General features: G+C 38.1%; 1 protein-coding gene across 1 annotated transcript; it reads right to left on the bottom strand.

Annotated features, from left to right (window-relative positions):
- Positions 1–968: 968 nt before the first annotated feature.
- On the bottom strand, positions 969–17,180 carry pdia6 (protein disulfide isomerase family A, member 6). The gene is made up of 13 exons (XM_052036265.1): positions 16,946–17,180; positions 15,437–15,575; positions 12,720–12,777; positions 11,974–12,100; positions 11,134–11,237; positions 8,469–8,599; positions 6,768–6,882; positions 6,212–6,355; positions 5,327–5,411; positions 4,793–4,865; positions 4,441–4,599; positions 3,817–3,913; positions 969–2,950 (listed from the first exon to the last, which is right to left on the bottom strand). Exons 1-13 carry the CDS (start codon positions 16,986–16,988, stop codon positions 2,882–2,884), a joined length of 1,344 nt encoding a protein of 447 aa, XP_051892225.1. The 5' UTR covers positions 16,989–17,180; the 3' UTR covers positions 969–2,881.
- Between the last annotated feature and the right edge of the window lie 882 nt (positions 17,181–18,062).

Genomic DNA, 18,062 nt, shown 5'->3' with positions numbered 1-18,062 from the left:
ACATTCCTTCTTAAATAATACTTAAAATGGATATTCTCTCTATGTTGATTGTCTAACTACATAATGCTCAAATGAAGAGCAACCAAAAAACATTTAACTGTAACTGGAGGATAGTTAGATTTTATTTTCTACTCATAATTTTGAGTGCAATAAATGTTACTTTAAAATTTGGGTGGTACAGTTTCTAGTCAGTTAGTACTTGGAGTTTCATGGGCCAGATCAGGTTGCTGATCAGTGGTTTGTGGAAACCCAATGCTATGTAGATCCTTAATTTAGTTCTTGCACTACTACTAGTACTTCCCTAATAATTGTAGGGAAAAGGGTGGATGGTATTGGTGTGATATTGTTCCATATCCAATGCAGTAAAAGCTACTTTTCTACTGCTGGAACAAAACCAAGTCATTAGGATAAGAATGAAAAGGAACAACACTTTACCTGAAAGAGCTTCCTGCTGATGCTAATTGCCTTAAATGCAAGCAGTTTCATTTCCCAGCAGTTAATAATTTTAAGAGGAAAAAGGCATTTCCATAGTGTTTACAAACCTTTACAGATGGTCAAAGAAAAAAATCAAAGTCAATCATTGGATTTCATGGCTAGATTAACCAGAAAGATTCAAGAGTCTGGTATACAACTGCAGCATAATTCAATTAAACAAATTCCCATTTCATACAACTTCAATTGTTAATTCTAAAATTAAGTATAATTTCTGACATATCCTACTTAGATCAAAACACAAAAATTCATGCTTTTGCAAAAGGCCAAGGACAGCAAGGTTTTCAAAATCTTGACTGATTGACATGGCAGTTTTGACTTAAGAAACTTGTCTATTTAGCAGTATTTTTAATATCATACAATTTACCCCTTATGGAGTCATGTGGATCCAATTTAATGTGAAAAATAATAGTATGAAGTGAACTGAGAAAGAGTAATTTTTTTGTTTTTCACAAAACAGAACAAAGTAGTCTGGCTCAAGAAAATAAATCACTTTATTAATGGGAATAGATGAAGCCTACAATTCTTCCCCCCACTAGGAAGCACTGATATTATTAATACATCTAGTTTTAGTTTACATGCAATTGAAAGAAATGGAAATTTTCAAGCCAATAAAATTGTTTTGGAAAACATGTTTGTGAAAATAACAGGATTATTCAGAGATATCTGCATTGAGTTGTTGATAGCTCTAGAATCCTCTCCTTTTTCAAGAAAGCCTCTACTGTCATTAACGTCAATCTCAACTCCATTAAAACCCAATGAAAAGACAAGCATCTCTCTATATAGCTGTGTGCTACTGATTTAGTTACCCATTGCTGTCATTGCAATTATTAAACAATTTAAAACTGCAAGTTAGCAAAGGACATCTGCTCCAGTATCCATGTGGAGCAAGAAATCCACACGTGGTTTATATTCACTGTATTTTGTCGAATGTTAAAGGCCTAAATCTCCCATGGTTATCCTTAAAATTAGGAACTCATTGTACCAATTTACCTATTTAAATTGGCCAGCCCCAAGTAATCTGCAATACAATTTGTATTTTCACACAAGCTGCAGAGAACAGTAATCTCTAATGGGGCGAGGTAGACCTCAAATCCAGTCTGCGTTCAGGCCCCATTTTGGATGTTAGATGTGATATGCTATATGTTTGCATGTTCTCCCCATGACTGTGTGGGTCTGTGCCAGATGCTCCAGTTTTATCCCAAAGGCGAGCTGCTAGGTTAATAGGTTTTTTTTTTTACAAATTGCCCCTGGTATAAAGTAAGTGACAAAGGATCCAAGGGGAGTTAGCACGAGAGAGAGAGAGAGAGAGAGCGTGCGAGAAAAAAAAAATCAGGTTTATTATTGACATATGTCATGAAATTTGTTGTTTTACTGCAGCAGAACAAATTACAGGGAAAGAGGAGGAGAAGGGTCCCAATGGTAGACTCCTGTGTGATATTAAGTAACAAGTTTCAAGTACAAAAGTTATCAACTCGGGAGCTTGTAGGAAAGGTTTATGTACATTAAAGATTAATGCAGACCATTACAAAAATTAGATTTAGCTGAACCAAGGCCAATCTTCTCTCAATGACACACACACGCTCACCTAACACCATGAAGTCTTATTTCTCAAAATCCAAACAAAATTGATGAAAACTTTCCAAAACTATGATAGTTAGTGCTAGTTAATGACAAATACCACAAAATTCAATGACTGAACATCACAAAACAAATTCTGAGGCATGTACCCATAATAATTGATCTGTACATGGATTATTGTAGTTTAGCAGGAGGACTGAACACAAGGAACAAAGCAAATCATTTGACATGTTTTTATGTTCCAAAGGAGAGATGAACCTCCCAAATGCAGCTTCAGTGAAAACTAAATAACCATATTTTAATTACTACCAAACTTGTTTCAGCTCTCTGAAACATTGACTTATTTCACGAATTCCACCTTCAACAAAATATATTAACTAACCAAAGTTTCAAATGCTGAATCCCAGTTAATGGCTAAATCACCATGATTTTATTTGTCCTATGTAGGACAGATCACATTCTTTGGAATGAGAATTGCTCAAATACATGCAGGGATGTCAAAAATACATTATGTAGGTTTGCACCACATCCCACCCACTAGAAGAGACTCAAGTATCCATTTAAATAGTGAAGTGTAACAATGTACAATAAATGGCAACCTGTCTAGTCTATGAAATCAGTTTATGTAAAAATTTGAAATGTAACATTGTTTTCTTTTTAATAGAAAAACCCAGTGAAACTTATTTACAGGTTACAGTAGAAATACAGTAAGCCAGAAAGATGAAATAAGGCTTTGGTGCAGACAGATGATCAGTCCAATGCTTCAGATAAACGGTACTGTCTGCCAATGAATGGGAATGCTGATAACTCACAGCTCATCTTTGTCATAATCGTCAAGATCTACATCACTTAAATCAATGTCTTCTTCAACTGGTAACTGTGGAAGATTAAATGCATCATTAGGGTTTGTAACAACTTCAGATTTCATTAATTTCCTCATGAAAGCCGTGACTCTTTGTTACAGTTCCACAGAACCCTTTCAAACTGTGCCTAGGCAAATCATCCTTGCATAGCTAAAGAATAACAAAGCCTTTAACTTTGTACCAAAAGACTAAGTGCATCTCTTACTTGTGCTCTTTTCAGCATTCAGGAACTTCACTGAACTTTTATTCATAATGTATGAAAGTTTTTTTTAAAAAAACTGTAAAGTTTGCTTCCTACGTGGACAATTTGTAATATGCACTCTCAATTTTAAACAACCTGCAGAATGGAAATAGACAAATTCCTCCCTTATTCAAAACATTAATGGAGAATAGAAAATCTTCAGCTCTACTGTGCTCACCAACAAATGCAAAAATCCAGAATCAGCAAAAACCATCTCCCACCCAGAGGTGAAATCATGACTGCCATGCCATCATACTCCCATACAAACTCCACCTGAAAGGTGCTGATTGACAAGAAGAGGAGCTTTGAAGGAAAGAACCATTATCCCAGAGGGAAGGATGGAAAAAAAACTCAGTTGACTAGAAAGAACTAAGTTAAAAAGACTTCCTGCAAATGGAGACTTGCTACAGTTCAATGCTGTCTCATGAAATTTGATTTTAGAATGGTGCACACCTAGTCTGAAGTTTCACTATTTTGTGGTATGTGCTCGTAAAGCACTTGAAGCCCCTATTTTTATGTAGCCATGTGCTTTTAAAACTGTGAACGTATAAAGAGCTCACATAGGGGTAGGTTTGCTGACATACCCAAAAAATTAAATGAACTCACATCTGAAAGTAGGTAGCCAAGTTATCAACTTACCTGACCATCTTTGCCATCCCATGGATCTACAGTGTTAATTTTAGGGAATGCAGCTCCTTTGACAGGAGAAGTTGAACCTCTCCCAACTGACAACTCCCTGTTGGAAAAGTTTATGCAGATGTTACTTGATTTAAATTAAGTAAAAAGATGAGTATTTCAAGAATTAACAGATTCAGAACTTTAGAGAATTATCCAAGGACTAGTACATATTAGATAATACTTCCCTACAAACATGGATTATTCAGGAAATCACGAGAAAAAATACTACAAAAAAAAACTTCAGTATCTAAATAAGAAAGCAATAAACATGAAGGAATTTTAAACATTAGAAGTGAGCTAGATATAGGTTGGCTCACTAGAATCCCATTTTTAAAAAGGAGTTTATTAGGTCTATGAACTCTATATAATTTGTAATAGTTGTGAATAGGACATTTGTATCAGCACCAACCTTATATAAAATGCAACAGAAATTTGACACAAGTGTCAATTCCTCACCCATTATCAAAGCTTCTGGCTTAGACTGGCAAATTAATAGTATAAACCTTCTGTAAAACTTGGTTCAGGCCAACACACAGAGAAATTTCATGACTTTCAAACATGGTTTGAGTTATTATAAACATTTACCTAAGAAACTCATTGATGCCCTGTTCACTGAAGGAGCCTTTCAACAGAGCATATTTCATTTTCCTGGCATTAATTGCAGCCATAGCTGGGTAACCAAATCCTCCAATACCTAAAGAATCTTCAAGCTCTGCCTGCACACCTGCCTCAGTCCATAGCCAACTGAATTAAAAAAAAAACAGGAATTTAATTATGAAAAACAAAAGAATATAAATTTTTTTTTAAAAATCAAGCATTACGGAATACTGAATGTTCAGCTTAACCATTCATGTAAAAATTTAAACATATAACACATTATCCATGCATTTATTATCTAGATATCTGCTGCACAATTAAACATATCTTGTTTATTTACCCCCAGAACTTCTTTTTGTATTTGTTGCCCATAGCCTTCATTACATCCAAATAATCATTTCTCCCAGAAGCCCCTGTGAACAGAAAGACAAACAAGTGGTCAATTACAAGATAATTATTGGACTCAATGTTGCAAGTTTGTGTTTCATAAAGGATGAAAGGATTTTTTTTAAAGAATGAACAGATGGGCAGTAAACGGTGCAGAGGGAAATGGTATTAGTTAAATAATCTGATATCAATACTGATTTAACAATAAACACTGCCCCCCTTCTTCGAAAGTGGTATGAAGTATTTTTTAAAAAAAACTTTTCAAATGAATATTGGCACTTCGGCATTTACTCAGTATGGAACCATCAGGCTAGCTTTTAATGCTTAAACTTGAACCCACAATCTTCTGATTCAGAGGACAGGGTTTTACTAACTTACCGCAGCTGACACGTAAGTGCCTAAATCGCAATATGGCAGCAAGCGACTGACTAGCTTTCCCCCTCCCCCCATCCTTAATCATGAAGTAGTATAAATAAGTCAAGCTCACCAGTGTCCAAGATGTGTGGTAATACAGCAACAATGCATAGTTGATGGTCATCACATGTCTTCTTTAGTACATCCTCATTAGTAATCTATTTTAAAATAAGTTGAAAATTCATTATTGCATATGAATTTATTTCAACATGATTTTGTCTTTGCCCAACTTGTATATGACCAGGAATTAATTGAAAAATTGGATAACACTTTTGGAATTGCTTGTGTTCCAAGGATATCTAAAGCGTTCTGGTTATTATCAATGGTGAATATAACATTCTCAAGCAATTTCTCCCCCCCAAAGAAAATCTGGAATCCGATTTCTACCAGTGCATAGTATCACTTGTGGGACCTGGATAAGTTTTGAGAAGTTTGCTTAATGCACTGATTAAACAAGAGGCTGTTGGCTCTTGCTGTCATTCTGGAGCCAAAATCTCAGCATTTTCAATTTTGCTTAAATCTGCACTTTATCCAACCTTGGTGCACCAGAAAGGCCACAAGAGAACCAACAAATGAAATTGATGAGCAAAATTCCACTTTCAATTTAAGGACGTCATTTAATTTTGTAGTCATGTAATATAACTATTTCACAATTTTTGTGGTAGCACTGACTTATAAACAACGAACATTTGTACTTTTGATCAGAGCCCATCTCTGGAGATGGTTGCCTTTCCATCAATTTCTTCAGTAGGCAAGAATGAACAATTGCTGCTACTTTGTTCTAACCACTTGTTAACATTCATGTTAGAAAAATATTGATTGCTCCTTCATATCCATTCTTAATTCAAGTCATTCAAGTTGCAAACTAGATTGATCAGGGATCACATCTTACCAATAGTGGAACAAAGTGAAAAAGGTACGAAAGACAATTATACTCACTTTCCCATCCACTCCTTACCTCTAGCAGTTCTGGAGCTGGGGCATTTTCAGCAAACAACTCGAGAGCACGAGCAACAATATCACTTTTAGATCTTCCACCATCATAGTCAATCGGGGCATCTTCATCTTTGTGAAATATTTTAATGGTGGGATAACCACGAATCTGCAGGAGGAAGTCAAAACAATTTTGGCTGGTGGTAATTCTTACAAGTATTTATTACTTTAGATCAAGAAGTCAAAGGTTGGGGGCACAAATCATACAGCCACACTTTAATTTTTAAAACAAAGAGAAACATAATTGGTTAGAAAATCATTTGAGGTGTATTATATATTTTAACAGACAAATATTTATCTGAGCCTTTACAAAAAAGTAATACATTTGTGCATACAGTAAACTCCAATGAAAAAAATCCAACAGCTGATTTATTTTCAATTACATAATAAACCAGTTAACTGATATCAAAATAAGCATTCCTTTGATTAAAAAAAGTTTCAAACACAAATTTTTTTTACATCCAGAATTCTAATTGTAAATGTATTAGAGTACTGTGAACCCAGAGCTTCTAACAACTTACCCCATACCGACTGGCCAACATCTGATTAGCTGTGGCATCCACTGCAGCCACTTTCACCTTTCCACCTGTCTGCTCTTTGATCTCAGTGGCTGCCTCTGCCCACTCTGGTTCTAACCTTTATTAAGTCAAAATACATTTTTTTTAAAAAAAATTATTCACTAACATACCATTAAGCAGAACTGATATTCAAGGTAGTAATTCAAATAAATAATATTGTGCATCAATTACTTCATTGTATGTGTTACATTTGCTTACCCAAATCATCACATACAATTAAAATAGTGTACAGAATGACTAGCTTAAAAAAACATCAACCCTGTTTTATTGAAGCAAAGCATTGTCTAATGAGAAATTTCCAAAATCAGCCACAGGTTTGGCTATGATACCCTTGCTTTTGTCACAGGCATTAAATTTATAAATAACATCTGTATTGTGTTCATTCATTATACAAATGTACTTTACCATTCATTGAACATCTTTCAGTAACTAACAAACACATCTATTTCACTGATATACAAAAAAGTTGATATGCGCAGTGATCACACACCAAAGTAGCTTAATATGGAAGTGCAAAATACTGCAGGCACTCCTCCACTCATGCCTTCCACTCCATCTCAGACTTTCCCTTTGTTCTTTTCTTCCTTCCATCCTCCTTGCACTTTTTGCATCTTAAAATCTGTTTACACTACCTGTTCCCAGTTCTGATGAATGGAACTTAACCCAGAATGCTAATTCTGTTTCTCTCACCACAAGATGCTACCTGACCTCATGAGGAATTCCACCATTTTATGGTTATTGAGGGGAGGGAAATAAAACTTCAATTATTTACCAACCAAAAATGCAATTAGCTAGATATAGATACCAACTGATGAGAGCAGCAAACATAATGGGCAATACTGTAAAAGAAGATAACATGTAGAGGAAGACTGCAGCTGTTTAGCTTCAAGTTTAAATTGCATGGGAAAGCATAAGTACACAACCATTTTACACTATTATTAAAACTCAGGTGGTTCTCAATTCTCTCTCCCGGCCCCCCCACTTCAGAAGTATTTTACTTTGGTGCCTCCTCATTCTGTATCATAAACAATGAATTAAAAACTTGAAAAATTATGCTGGCCAAACTTTATATCTCAGTTTGCTAAAATTGGTTTTCCTTAGATTTTCAAAGAATAAACTCTTTTCTCCTGCAACCCTCCCCATATTTTACCCATCCTTTTGACTCAGCATATTTACATCTTGTTGAAATCCAGTTTCAAGGTACAAGTTATAGTAATTAACCTGTAGATATTCCTGTGATAAAAGTCACATATGAAGGTTGTTCAGTTGCAGGGAGAATTAAATACAAGGCTGTCCTCAGTTACAACCCCTGGAAAATTTTGTCCACCCCCATTGTGGTAGATCTCCTTAGCAACTGACAGAGAACATCCAATTTAGTACAGATTGGCAATCTTAACTCGGCCAATACAAAAAACACAAAAGTTAGACCTTGAAAATAGTAAGTCATGGTGTTATTGCACATGAATCTCTCAGCTATGCAAAATAAATTCCCCAGAACTGATACTCACATTACTAGAAAAAGCCACTCATAACCCAAAATGATTAAACCTGAAAATATACAATTTACTGACACCACCTTATACAAGACACCTTCAACTGAACAAAAACATTTCTTCCAAGTGTAATATGGTCAAATTATGTTACCTCTTACAGTGTCCACACCATGGTGCATAGAACTCCACCATCCAAATGTCACTGCTCCCGATCACATTTGCATCAAAGGTATCATCCGTCAATGCAATCACATCATTTTTACCAGATTTACTATCACTGCTCTGTAACCAAAGAATAATTAAAACTGATGCATGTAAAAGCTTGACATGTGAGTACTTAAAAACTTAAACAGGGAATCAGGAAGGCTCAAAGGGGCCATGAAATGTTGTTTGCAAGTAGGATTAAAGAGAATAGCAATGCAATTTCTACATAAATTGAAAACAAGAGAGTGTAATTAGGGAGAGGATAGGACCACTCAAGGACAAAGGAGGAAATTTATGCCTGGAGTCAGAGGAAGTGGCCGAGGTACTAAACTAATACTTTGCATCGGTATTCACTGAGGAGAAGGACATGGAAGATATGAGATTAAGTCTCTAGGGCCTGATGCGATCTATTCAAGATTACAGAAGAGATTGCTGGGGCCTTGACAAAGATCTTTGTATTCTCCTTCATCACAGAGGACTGGAGAATAGCCAAAGTTGTCCCTTTGTTTAAGAAGAGCAATAGAGACAAGTGAGGAAGTTATAGGCTTTTACATCAATTATTGAAGATTCTTATGGATAGAATTACTCACACCTGGAAAAGCAGACTTACTAGGGATAGTCATCATGGCCTTGTGCGAGGGAGGCTGCATCTTACAAACTTGATAGAATTCCTTTTGAGGAGGTGACAAAGATGATTGATGAGGGTAGGGCAATGATGTTGTATACAAGGATTTTAGTAAAGCTTTTGACAAGGTCCCTCATGGTGAGCTGATCCAGAAGGTTAAGGCATATGGAATCCATGAAATCTTGGAATCAAAATTGGCTTGGCCAAAGACAATAGTGGTGAAGGGTTGCAATTCTGACTGGAGGTCTGTGACCAGTGGTAGTCTGCAAGAATTATTGCTGGGACCTACATATTGGATGAAAATGTAGGTGGGCTGATTAGCAAGTCTGCAGATGACAAAAATTGGTAGAGTTGGGGATACTGAGGAAGATTGTCAAAAGATTTGGCAGGATATAGACTAGATGGAGATGTAGGCAAAGAAATAGCAGATAGGTGTTTCATCTGGACAAATGTGAGATGCACTTTGAGTGGTAAAATGCAAGAGGGAAGTGTACAGTAAATGACAGAACCACAAGCAGCACTGATGTGCAGAGGGATCTTGGGGTGCAAGTCCATAGCTCCCTGAAAGTGGCTACACAAGGAGCTAGGGTGGTAAAGGCAGTCATGTTATGCTTGCCTAAAACAAAAATTGGGAAGTCACGTTGCAGCTGTATAAAACTTCGGTAAGGCAACACTTGGAGTATCAGGTTCAGTTCTGGTTGCTGCATTACAAGGAGGATGTAGAGGCTTTGCAGAAAAGGTTCACCAGGATATTGCCTGGATTAGAGTGTATGAGCTATAAGGAGGTTGGACAAACTTAGATTGTTTTCTCTGGAGAGGAGGCTGAGAGACTACCTGACAATAGTATACAAAATCATGAGAGGCATAGATAGGATAGATAGTCAGAATGTTTCCTCCCCACCCCACAGTAGGGAAGTCAAATACAACAGAGCCTAGACTTGAGGTGAGAGGGGGAAAGTTTAATGCAGATTTGAGAGGCAAGTTTTATTTTTAAAAACAGAGTGACAGGCACCTGGAACATGCTGCCAGTGGAGGTGATGGAAGCAGATACAATAGCAACTTCTAAGAGACATTTAGAAAAGCACATGAACAGGCAGGGAATGTAGGAGTATAGATCATGTGCAGGCAGACAGGATTAGCATCGTGGTCAGCACAAACATCATGGGCTGAAGGGCCTGTTCCTATGCTGTAATGTTCTTTGTTCTATGCTTCTCTTCATCCAGCAACCCAAGAGTGAATTCTTTAACAGAATGTTTAAGATACATCAGGAGTACCGATGATTACTTGGTCATTTTCCCAGTCTTATTTTCTATATTATATATCTTAATATAAAAATTCACGTCAGACACAGCATTTTCAGCAAATAGTAATTGCTCAAAATATTTTTCATTGGTTTTATCCAAATCCACAAATTTCTACACTGATATGGTATCAAAACTCAATTACCATTAACATCTATGGTTAAGATTTTCCCATCCAAAAGGATTTGCATTTAAATGCAAAAGATCACTCCCTCCCTCTTATACCACAATAATTATTCTGGAAAGAGAAAGGACTGCAGATGTTGGAATCTAGATGAAAAACACAATGATGCTGGAGGAACTCAGCAGGCCAGGCAGTATCCGTGGAGAACAGCAGGCAGTCAACGTTTCGGGTCAGGACCCTTCTTCAGGGCTGAAGATAGGAAAAGGGGAAGCCCAATATATAGGAGGCAAAAGCCGAGTGGTGATAGGTGGACAAAAGAGGAGAGGCGGGGTGAGCACAGGGTGGTGATGGGTAGATGCAGGTAAGAGATAGTGATAGGCAGGTGTGGGGGAGGAGGGGAGAGCAGATCCACCGGGGGATCTCTTACCTGCATCTATCACCACCCTGTGCCCACCCCTGGATAATAATGATCAGTTAACATATAATGCCAAATTTGTATTGGTCCATTTACTGGTTTTCAATCTCTATCTCATGGTCATTTCCAAAAGTGAAAAGATTTTACCTTTTTGCCAGAACTTGAGCTGCTCTTGCCTCCAAGTCTATCCCGGACAATTGACCGCAAAGCGTTAAGTGCTGCATCAGTGATTCCTTGGGCAGATCTAGCACCTGCACATAATGACAATATGAAAGTGAAATTCTTAGATCTCAAATTCCAGTTCACTATAGACTGTTATGCCCCTGTCACATCTATTTTCATTTTGCCAATTTTCCACAACTCAAATTGTCACAGAAAATGTCACATCAGTTATATTCAAATCACTGTTAAAAACACATTAAAACATGAACATTTCTTAAATGTTTTTTTCCAGTTTAGTTTGATTACAGCTGTAAATTTTATAGTAGAGATTGGCTATTCAATAGAACAGTACTGCCTCTCAAATCCATTTCTTTATCATTTTATTAACAGTAGTAGAAAGCATTGTGCTTCAATCATAAGCCAATATTATTTCCATATATAGGCAGTCCCCAGATTACCAGAGGTTTCCAGTCCAGAGAACGGTTCCTAACCCAAACTGTTCATAAATTGAAAACAAAAATAGTATGCAGGAGAGAATCACAGCTGTAATGAGCGCGCGAGCAGGTATGGGAAGAGTGGCCTCACTGACTCAACACAGCCCCTTCACCCTCGACTGGTGTAGCTTGCGGGGGTGGGGGCCTTCAGAGGAGAGAAGGCATGCAGAAATGCCCCATGCCCACCCAGAAGAAAATGCCTGCAGCCCCACAGCAGCTGGCAAATCCATCCCCATCCATACTGCTGGTATGCAGTACCAAATACTTGTTGGTATGTATGGGCTGTTAATAAGTCAGGTGTCTGTAACCCAGGGAGTTCCCCATAACTTACCATTGTAATCATCGGGTTTGTTTTTGTTTAATCCAAAGATCTTTATTGTTGGAAATCCCTGAATGCCATACTGCCCACCAAGAGACTGATGTTTGTCTGCATCTACTGCTCCAACTTTCACTATTCCCTGCAACATTAAAGCAAAGTTATAATTTTTTTGCCCACTCCCCATTGTGGATTTAAATGAAAAACCCAAATTACAGTGCAAAAAAAGATTCTTACTCATCCAGGAACACATCATTTGGATCTACACTTCTAGCTAATCAGGAAAAACTAATAGCTTTGAAACCATGAATGACAAAATTTAAATCTCAATAATCACTACAATATGCTAGCCACAACACAACAGAGACCAAATTTTTTCACCAGCTGCAGGGCTGCAAGTTAACTCGTTACCCCAATAATCAAAGAGTGAATGAAGTAGAATATAAACTGGAGTATTTGTATACATTGTACACTAATATTTAGCACACAAGGACTCATGCATGATCTTAGAGACATTAACTGGGAAGAGCAAATAAGATTACTTTTCCCCCAAAACCTAAAAATATGTAAACATTTTAGCAAAGTCAAACTAAAGCTACACAAATTAATTAATATCTAATGTGGAATTATAACATACAACAGGTACTCGAAGCCAAATAAAGTCTTTTTTAATGAAATAGCACTGGTCTTCAATTAGGAAATTCAGCGAAAAATATTTTAAATGACAAATCAACTTAGTTAAACTACATTAAAAATACAACCTTCAAGGCTGATGCAGCTTTCTTCCACTCTGGAGCTAAATTCTGACAATGCCCACACCTGAAAGAGAAAGTATTCTTCAGGAAAATTTATATTATAGACTCTGAATATACAGACCCATAATACAAAATATTCAAAAAGGTCCCCCCCCAAACTCAACATCTGAGGACTCTACTGCACATTTGGGATGAATTCATTCTAATGTATACATGGCTGACCGACTGTGAATGCTAGTACTTTTGAGAGAAAAGAATCATTAAAAAAAATTAACATGAACTTAATGGATTCTTCATCCTGTTTTATTATTGCACTTTGTGCATATGTTCCAAGCGGACAAGCTATGTAACTATAGGAATAACTATATTTAGCTGTTGGTTTAGATTTCGCTGGTAAATGCCAACAGTTCCTACAACCATTTGTGAAACAAAGCCCAGGACGTTGTAGGCATAAAGGCAAACATCAAGTCCTGAACTTACCAATATTTGGCACAATGAATCAGTTTGCTTTACCACATGGAGTCTAACAACAGAGTGGAAACCTTGCTGAGATTAGGCACAGGTAATAAGTGGAAAAGAATCTACAGTTAGACAGCAATTTGCCCTTTTCAAAGGACAAAATTTATTTTGCTGGTTTATAAAACATCATGTATATGTGGGAAATAAATGAACCTACATATATCAGTGCATGCAGCAGGTATTGACAGGAGATGGCTTTGCCTCTCAAAATCTTCCCCAACACCCAGTGTCACACCTATCCCAAAATTTTGTATAATTCAGGAAAGGCTGAATCAGCCATAATCTTATTGAACTGCAGAACAGGTTTGATGACTCCTGCTCCCATTTCCTATGTTCCTATAAAATAATTACAGGCTTGGGGAGACTTGTGCAGTGCTCTTCATTTGTCATCCCAAGTTTGCACCCACTAGACCCAAGGCTAACATTAATGTCATTTATATACCACATAGCTCGAATGCTCTTTCTAGATCATTCAAATGTGGAAGTACATGATCTGCAGATTTTCATCCCACAAAATAAAATCACATGGCCAGCACCGCACATCATTAAAATCCCAATGAAAACCGACTTGAAATCATGTTATTCAGTATAAACAGAAGTATCAGAAATAAATACATTTTCCTGTCATTATTGTGAAGCTGTTAAATAAACATGAGCATTGATGAAATGACAGGCATTATGTATCATAAGCACTCTGAAGAGCACAACTGCTAAGTAGTTAAAGCAAAAATAGTTTTAACAAACTATGAATTTGCATACCAGCATACAGTGGCTGCAGACAAGAGATTGCAGATGTAGCAACTGTAGTAACAAGTGATCTGCTGGAGGAACTCAGCGGGTCGAGCAGCATCGGTGGAAGGAAAAGAATTGTCGACATTTTGGGTTGAAACTCTGCATCAGGACTGAAAGTGGAGAGGCGAGATGGCTAATACAAAGAGGAGAAGGGGAGTGTTGAGATAGGAGTCTGAGGTGATTGGGTGCAAGATGATAGGCAGGTTGTGCCAGGGGTATGAAGGAAGGTGGGGGATTGGGGGGGGGGGGGGGGGGAGCGAAAGCAAGAGTGATCCCCACTCACCCACCCCTCTCTGACACAGCAGATTGTTATTTGCTACATCTGGAATTTGTGTGAATGATATATTGCTATGATGGAAACGACTAGTTTTAGTTCAAAAATGAGAACAATGCTGACATTGCTTCAGCTCAAGCCAGAGACTAATGAGAAGAATATTGATTGAAAGAATAGAAAGCCTGTGGCAAGACAGAGGATGGCGCTTTAGTACAAGACTACAGCTGAATCAAGAAAAAATAGTAGATTCGATAGCGGCAATGCTTAAAGCAATCTGCCATCCATGTACAGAAGGTATTAGCACTTCCTCAAAGTCCTGATGAATGAAGTTCTAATGCACAAGTTTTACTACCATAGATCCTTGGGCCACAATTAAAGGCTGAGTTTATCTTTTATACTCTAATACTGGACAGACATCACAAAATTTTAATGTTTGTCAGTATTCATCAAAATTTAAGAAACTTCAACCTCCTGTCATCTCACCTACTATTTAGATGCCATCCTTATATTAAGTAAATATTGCCGGGTGCATTAATTTGGTAGCTCCCCTCCGTTCTCAATTTACGCTGTCAACATTCTCTTTCTTCTCCAAATAGAACAGCTTAACCGCTGCCACAATTCCAAATGGAACACCATTAAGTCTTTCACATCCTCTTAAAATATTATTGTGCACATCAAGTTTAAGCAGACAAGGTCTGTCCATCCAACTTGTTTCTTAAATGAAAAGAAGCATGGTTCCTAGGTTTAAATGTTATTACACAAGTAGGATTTATTTAATCTCTTTATACAATTTTGATTTTGAATCCAGTAATGCAGCATTTCTGGATTTTTGTTAAATACAGCTAATTGTGTATAGTTAATGATCAGACAGAAAGAAATCTTACAGCTACCATTTTAAAACAGGTGACTATATTCACAACTTGGATAAGAACATTAGGTTCACCTAGAAGACATTTTACTTGAAAATTTATCAATGTCAAGTAGACTATGAACTAAAATCTAAACACACAGGTGGATTGACCATGGAATTACATAACTGAACTATAAGTGATGGGTTCTGTAGAATTAGGTACATCATGACCTAGCCCATCCAGCTGTAGCAAACCCCATTTGTTAAATCTGTGTTTTCTGAACTCACCATGGTGCATAGAACTCGACCAACCACAGTTCATCACTTTGAATGACTTCCTTATTGAAGTTACTTTGGGATAAGTCCACAACATCATCACTTGCTGAGTAAAGAGCACTGGCAGTGACTAATAATGTGCTGAAGATACCTGCAAAGCAAAACAGAATTTGTGTAACTGAAACTACCTTTGCAGTTAACTTCAAATGTTGGTGGACAAAGTTAATTTTAATTCACGCACAAAATAAAAACCTTTGCAGCAAAACATCAAATGCTTGGAATACCCCAGTCAGGCAAGACCTATGGAGAAAAAGAGTTTCTTTGGTTTTTCAGAGAAAACCAATTTCTCGTTCAAAACATTACTTAATACACACACACGTTCCACATAGACCAGGGTCATTGAAAACAGATACTAAAACAAGGCAATAATTGTGAACAGCCAAGCAAGGCAACGGGTGAACTGTGTATTAAGGGTGTCTGTTTTTCCAGATTTTTCACTGATCTGAAACATTAAATCTGTGTGTCTTTTCACATACGCTGCATTTCTAGCATTTTTGTTTTACAGCCCATAGGATCCAGGGATAAGAGTTTGAGAGGGGATCTGAGGGGGAATTTTGTCCCCCTGCACAGCGTGCAATTGGAATCTGGAATACGCTACCCGAGGTGGTGGAGGCAGATACTCTCACACATTTAAGCTGCATCCAGACAAGCACTTGAATCACCAACATGTGAAAGGCTAAGGGCCTAATGTGGATAAATGGGATTTGTATAGTTGAGTGCAAATGATCAACATGGACATGATGACACTGTGTGACTATGATTTTTAATTCAGATTGAGTACCTGAAACATTTCACTTTTGGATTATAATGCTAGATCACTGCTTTTGCTTTGCAGTTACTAAACTGATGGCACAACTACAGCACAGATTCTTGTGTATAAAAGGGAGTGAACATCTGGGGAGGCCACCTTATACCAAGTTGCATTCAAGGCAGGTAATCTACAATATTTAACTGCCAGGTCCCACGTCTTTAAAGAAATTTTAAAAAAAACTGATTTAAGAGTAGACCACTCTTCGTTACAAGTTGGGTTCAAAGCCACACAACATTGTACTAACAATACTGCCTGTTTTCTACTTGTGTTGGACACGAAAGAAAATTGCGCCCAGAATAGTCAGTAATGGAAATTATCATCTCCTTCAACTATACCCATAATTATACAACATACAACTAAAATACATGCTGTGGAGCAAATAAAAGATTACAGTTTTAACAAATCTGATTATTTATAGCTGAATATTTAAAATTATCTGCACACATCCAGGTAAAAAGAGATATATAGTGAAGAAATAGGATTTCTCTGCCCTTGCTCAGAATATCCTAGGAGCCCAGATACGGCAGGGAGGACGCCATGCCCATCATTAAATATTTATCGCAATACCGAACCAAACGACGGCGGGGAAGAACCTAGTCTCCATCGTTTAAAGGCCTTGGGGTCCGGCAGAGACAGCGAGGGGCACTCACCGAGCATACGAAGCATGTCTCCCTGCTCGCTGGTGGGCTTCATATTAACCGCCGCGGCGTGCCGCTTTCACTGACCCGGAGGAGGAGGAAGCCCACGGTTTCAGCACCAGCCGCGTGTCCCAAGCCGTGGCTCCCTCTCCGGCACTGACCGTCCGCCACCGCCACCCCGCTTCAGTACACCCCCCCTCTCGAACCGTGGCCGCCGCCGATTGGCTGCTTCCCTCTCGGTGACCTCAACCAGAGTTCAAATCCAGGTAGCCAACCAGGAGACGGACACGTGTCAACAGCAGCTGGTGCCGCGACCACGCGGGGCCGGCCGGCGCAGACTCAGTGCGGCGCAGGAGGCGGCCGCTGGGTTCATGCCGCCTGTGCTCGCTGGAGGGTGGGTTTCACCCAAGGCTCTTCCCATTTATTTTCCGTCCAACCGAATACCCAATTCATTTTTGAAAGTTAATATTGCATCTGCTTTCATCACCCTTGTCAGAGTGCACAAAGAAAAAAACCTTTTCTCAGAGTAATTGTTTCCTTTTTGTCAATTTTCTTATCTAGTTGGACTCTGCATTTAAACCTTTCTACTCAGAAGAGTGCCTCCTTATTTACCTTGAATACTTCTATCAAATCTTCTTGCATCCTTTGTGAAGGCATTTTGCTGTGGAGCTTGAAAACAGATAGTGACCCACAAAAAGCAGGAAGAACTCAGCGGGTCAGGCAGCATCTATGGAGGGAAATGGACCATTGATGTTACTACTGGTTGAGACCTTTCATCATGGTCGCAATCCAGTCTAGATGAAGGGACTTGACCCAAAATGTTGACTGTCCATTTCTCTCCATAGATACTGCCTGACCCACTGAGTTCCTCCAGCTTTTGTGTGTTGCTCCATATTCCAGAACCTGCAGTCTTTTGTCTCCCCTAAAAATAGATAGTTGGTCAAGGGCAAAATACCATGGGTGCTGGAGACTTTTAACTAAAAACAGAAAATGCTGTGAATGCTCAACAGCATAGGCAGCATCTGTAGAGAGAAAACGGATGGCTTTTCATCAAAACTGATGATTTTCCAACAGAAACAAGTCACGGTTGGTCTATGCTGTGTGTATGTGCCACACAGTTCCATCTAAA

Source organism: Pristis pectinata, chromosome 22, assembly GCF_009764475.1.
Source record: "Pristis pectinata isolate sPriPec2 chromosome 22, sPriPec2.1.pri, whole genome shotgun sequence".
Lineage (NCBI taxonomy): Eukaryota > Metazoa > Chordata > Chondrichthyes > Rhinopristiformes > Pristidae > Pristis > Pristis pectinata.
The sequence above is the reverse complement of the archived record's forward strand: the minus strand, read 5'-3'. Positions and strand labels throughout refer to the sequence as shown.

What these genes read in the sequence shown, in the direction of transcription:
- pdia6 (XM_052036265.1), bottom strand. Translation starts at nt 16,988, where the DNA reads ATGAAGCCCACCAGCGAGCAGGGAGACATGCTTCGTATGCTCG. An exon ending in AGACATGCTTCGTATGCTCG is followed by an intron (nt 15,576 to 16,945) that starts GTGAGTGCCCCT and finishes TTTGCTTTGCAG; the next exon opens with GTATCTTCAGCACATTATTA. An exon ending in GCTCAAGTTCTGGCAAAAAG is followed by an intron (nt 8,600 to 11,133) that starts GTAAAATCTTTT and finishes CTTTGGTTACAG; the next exon opens with AGCAGTGATAGTAAATCTGG.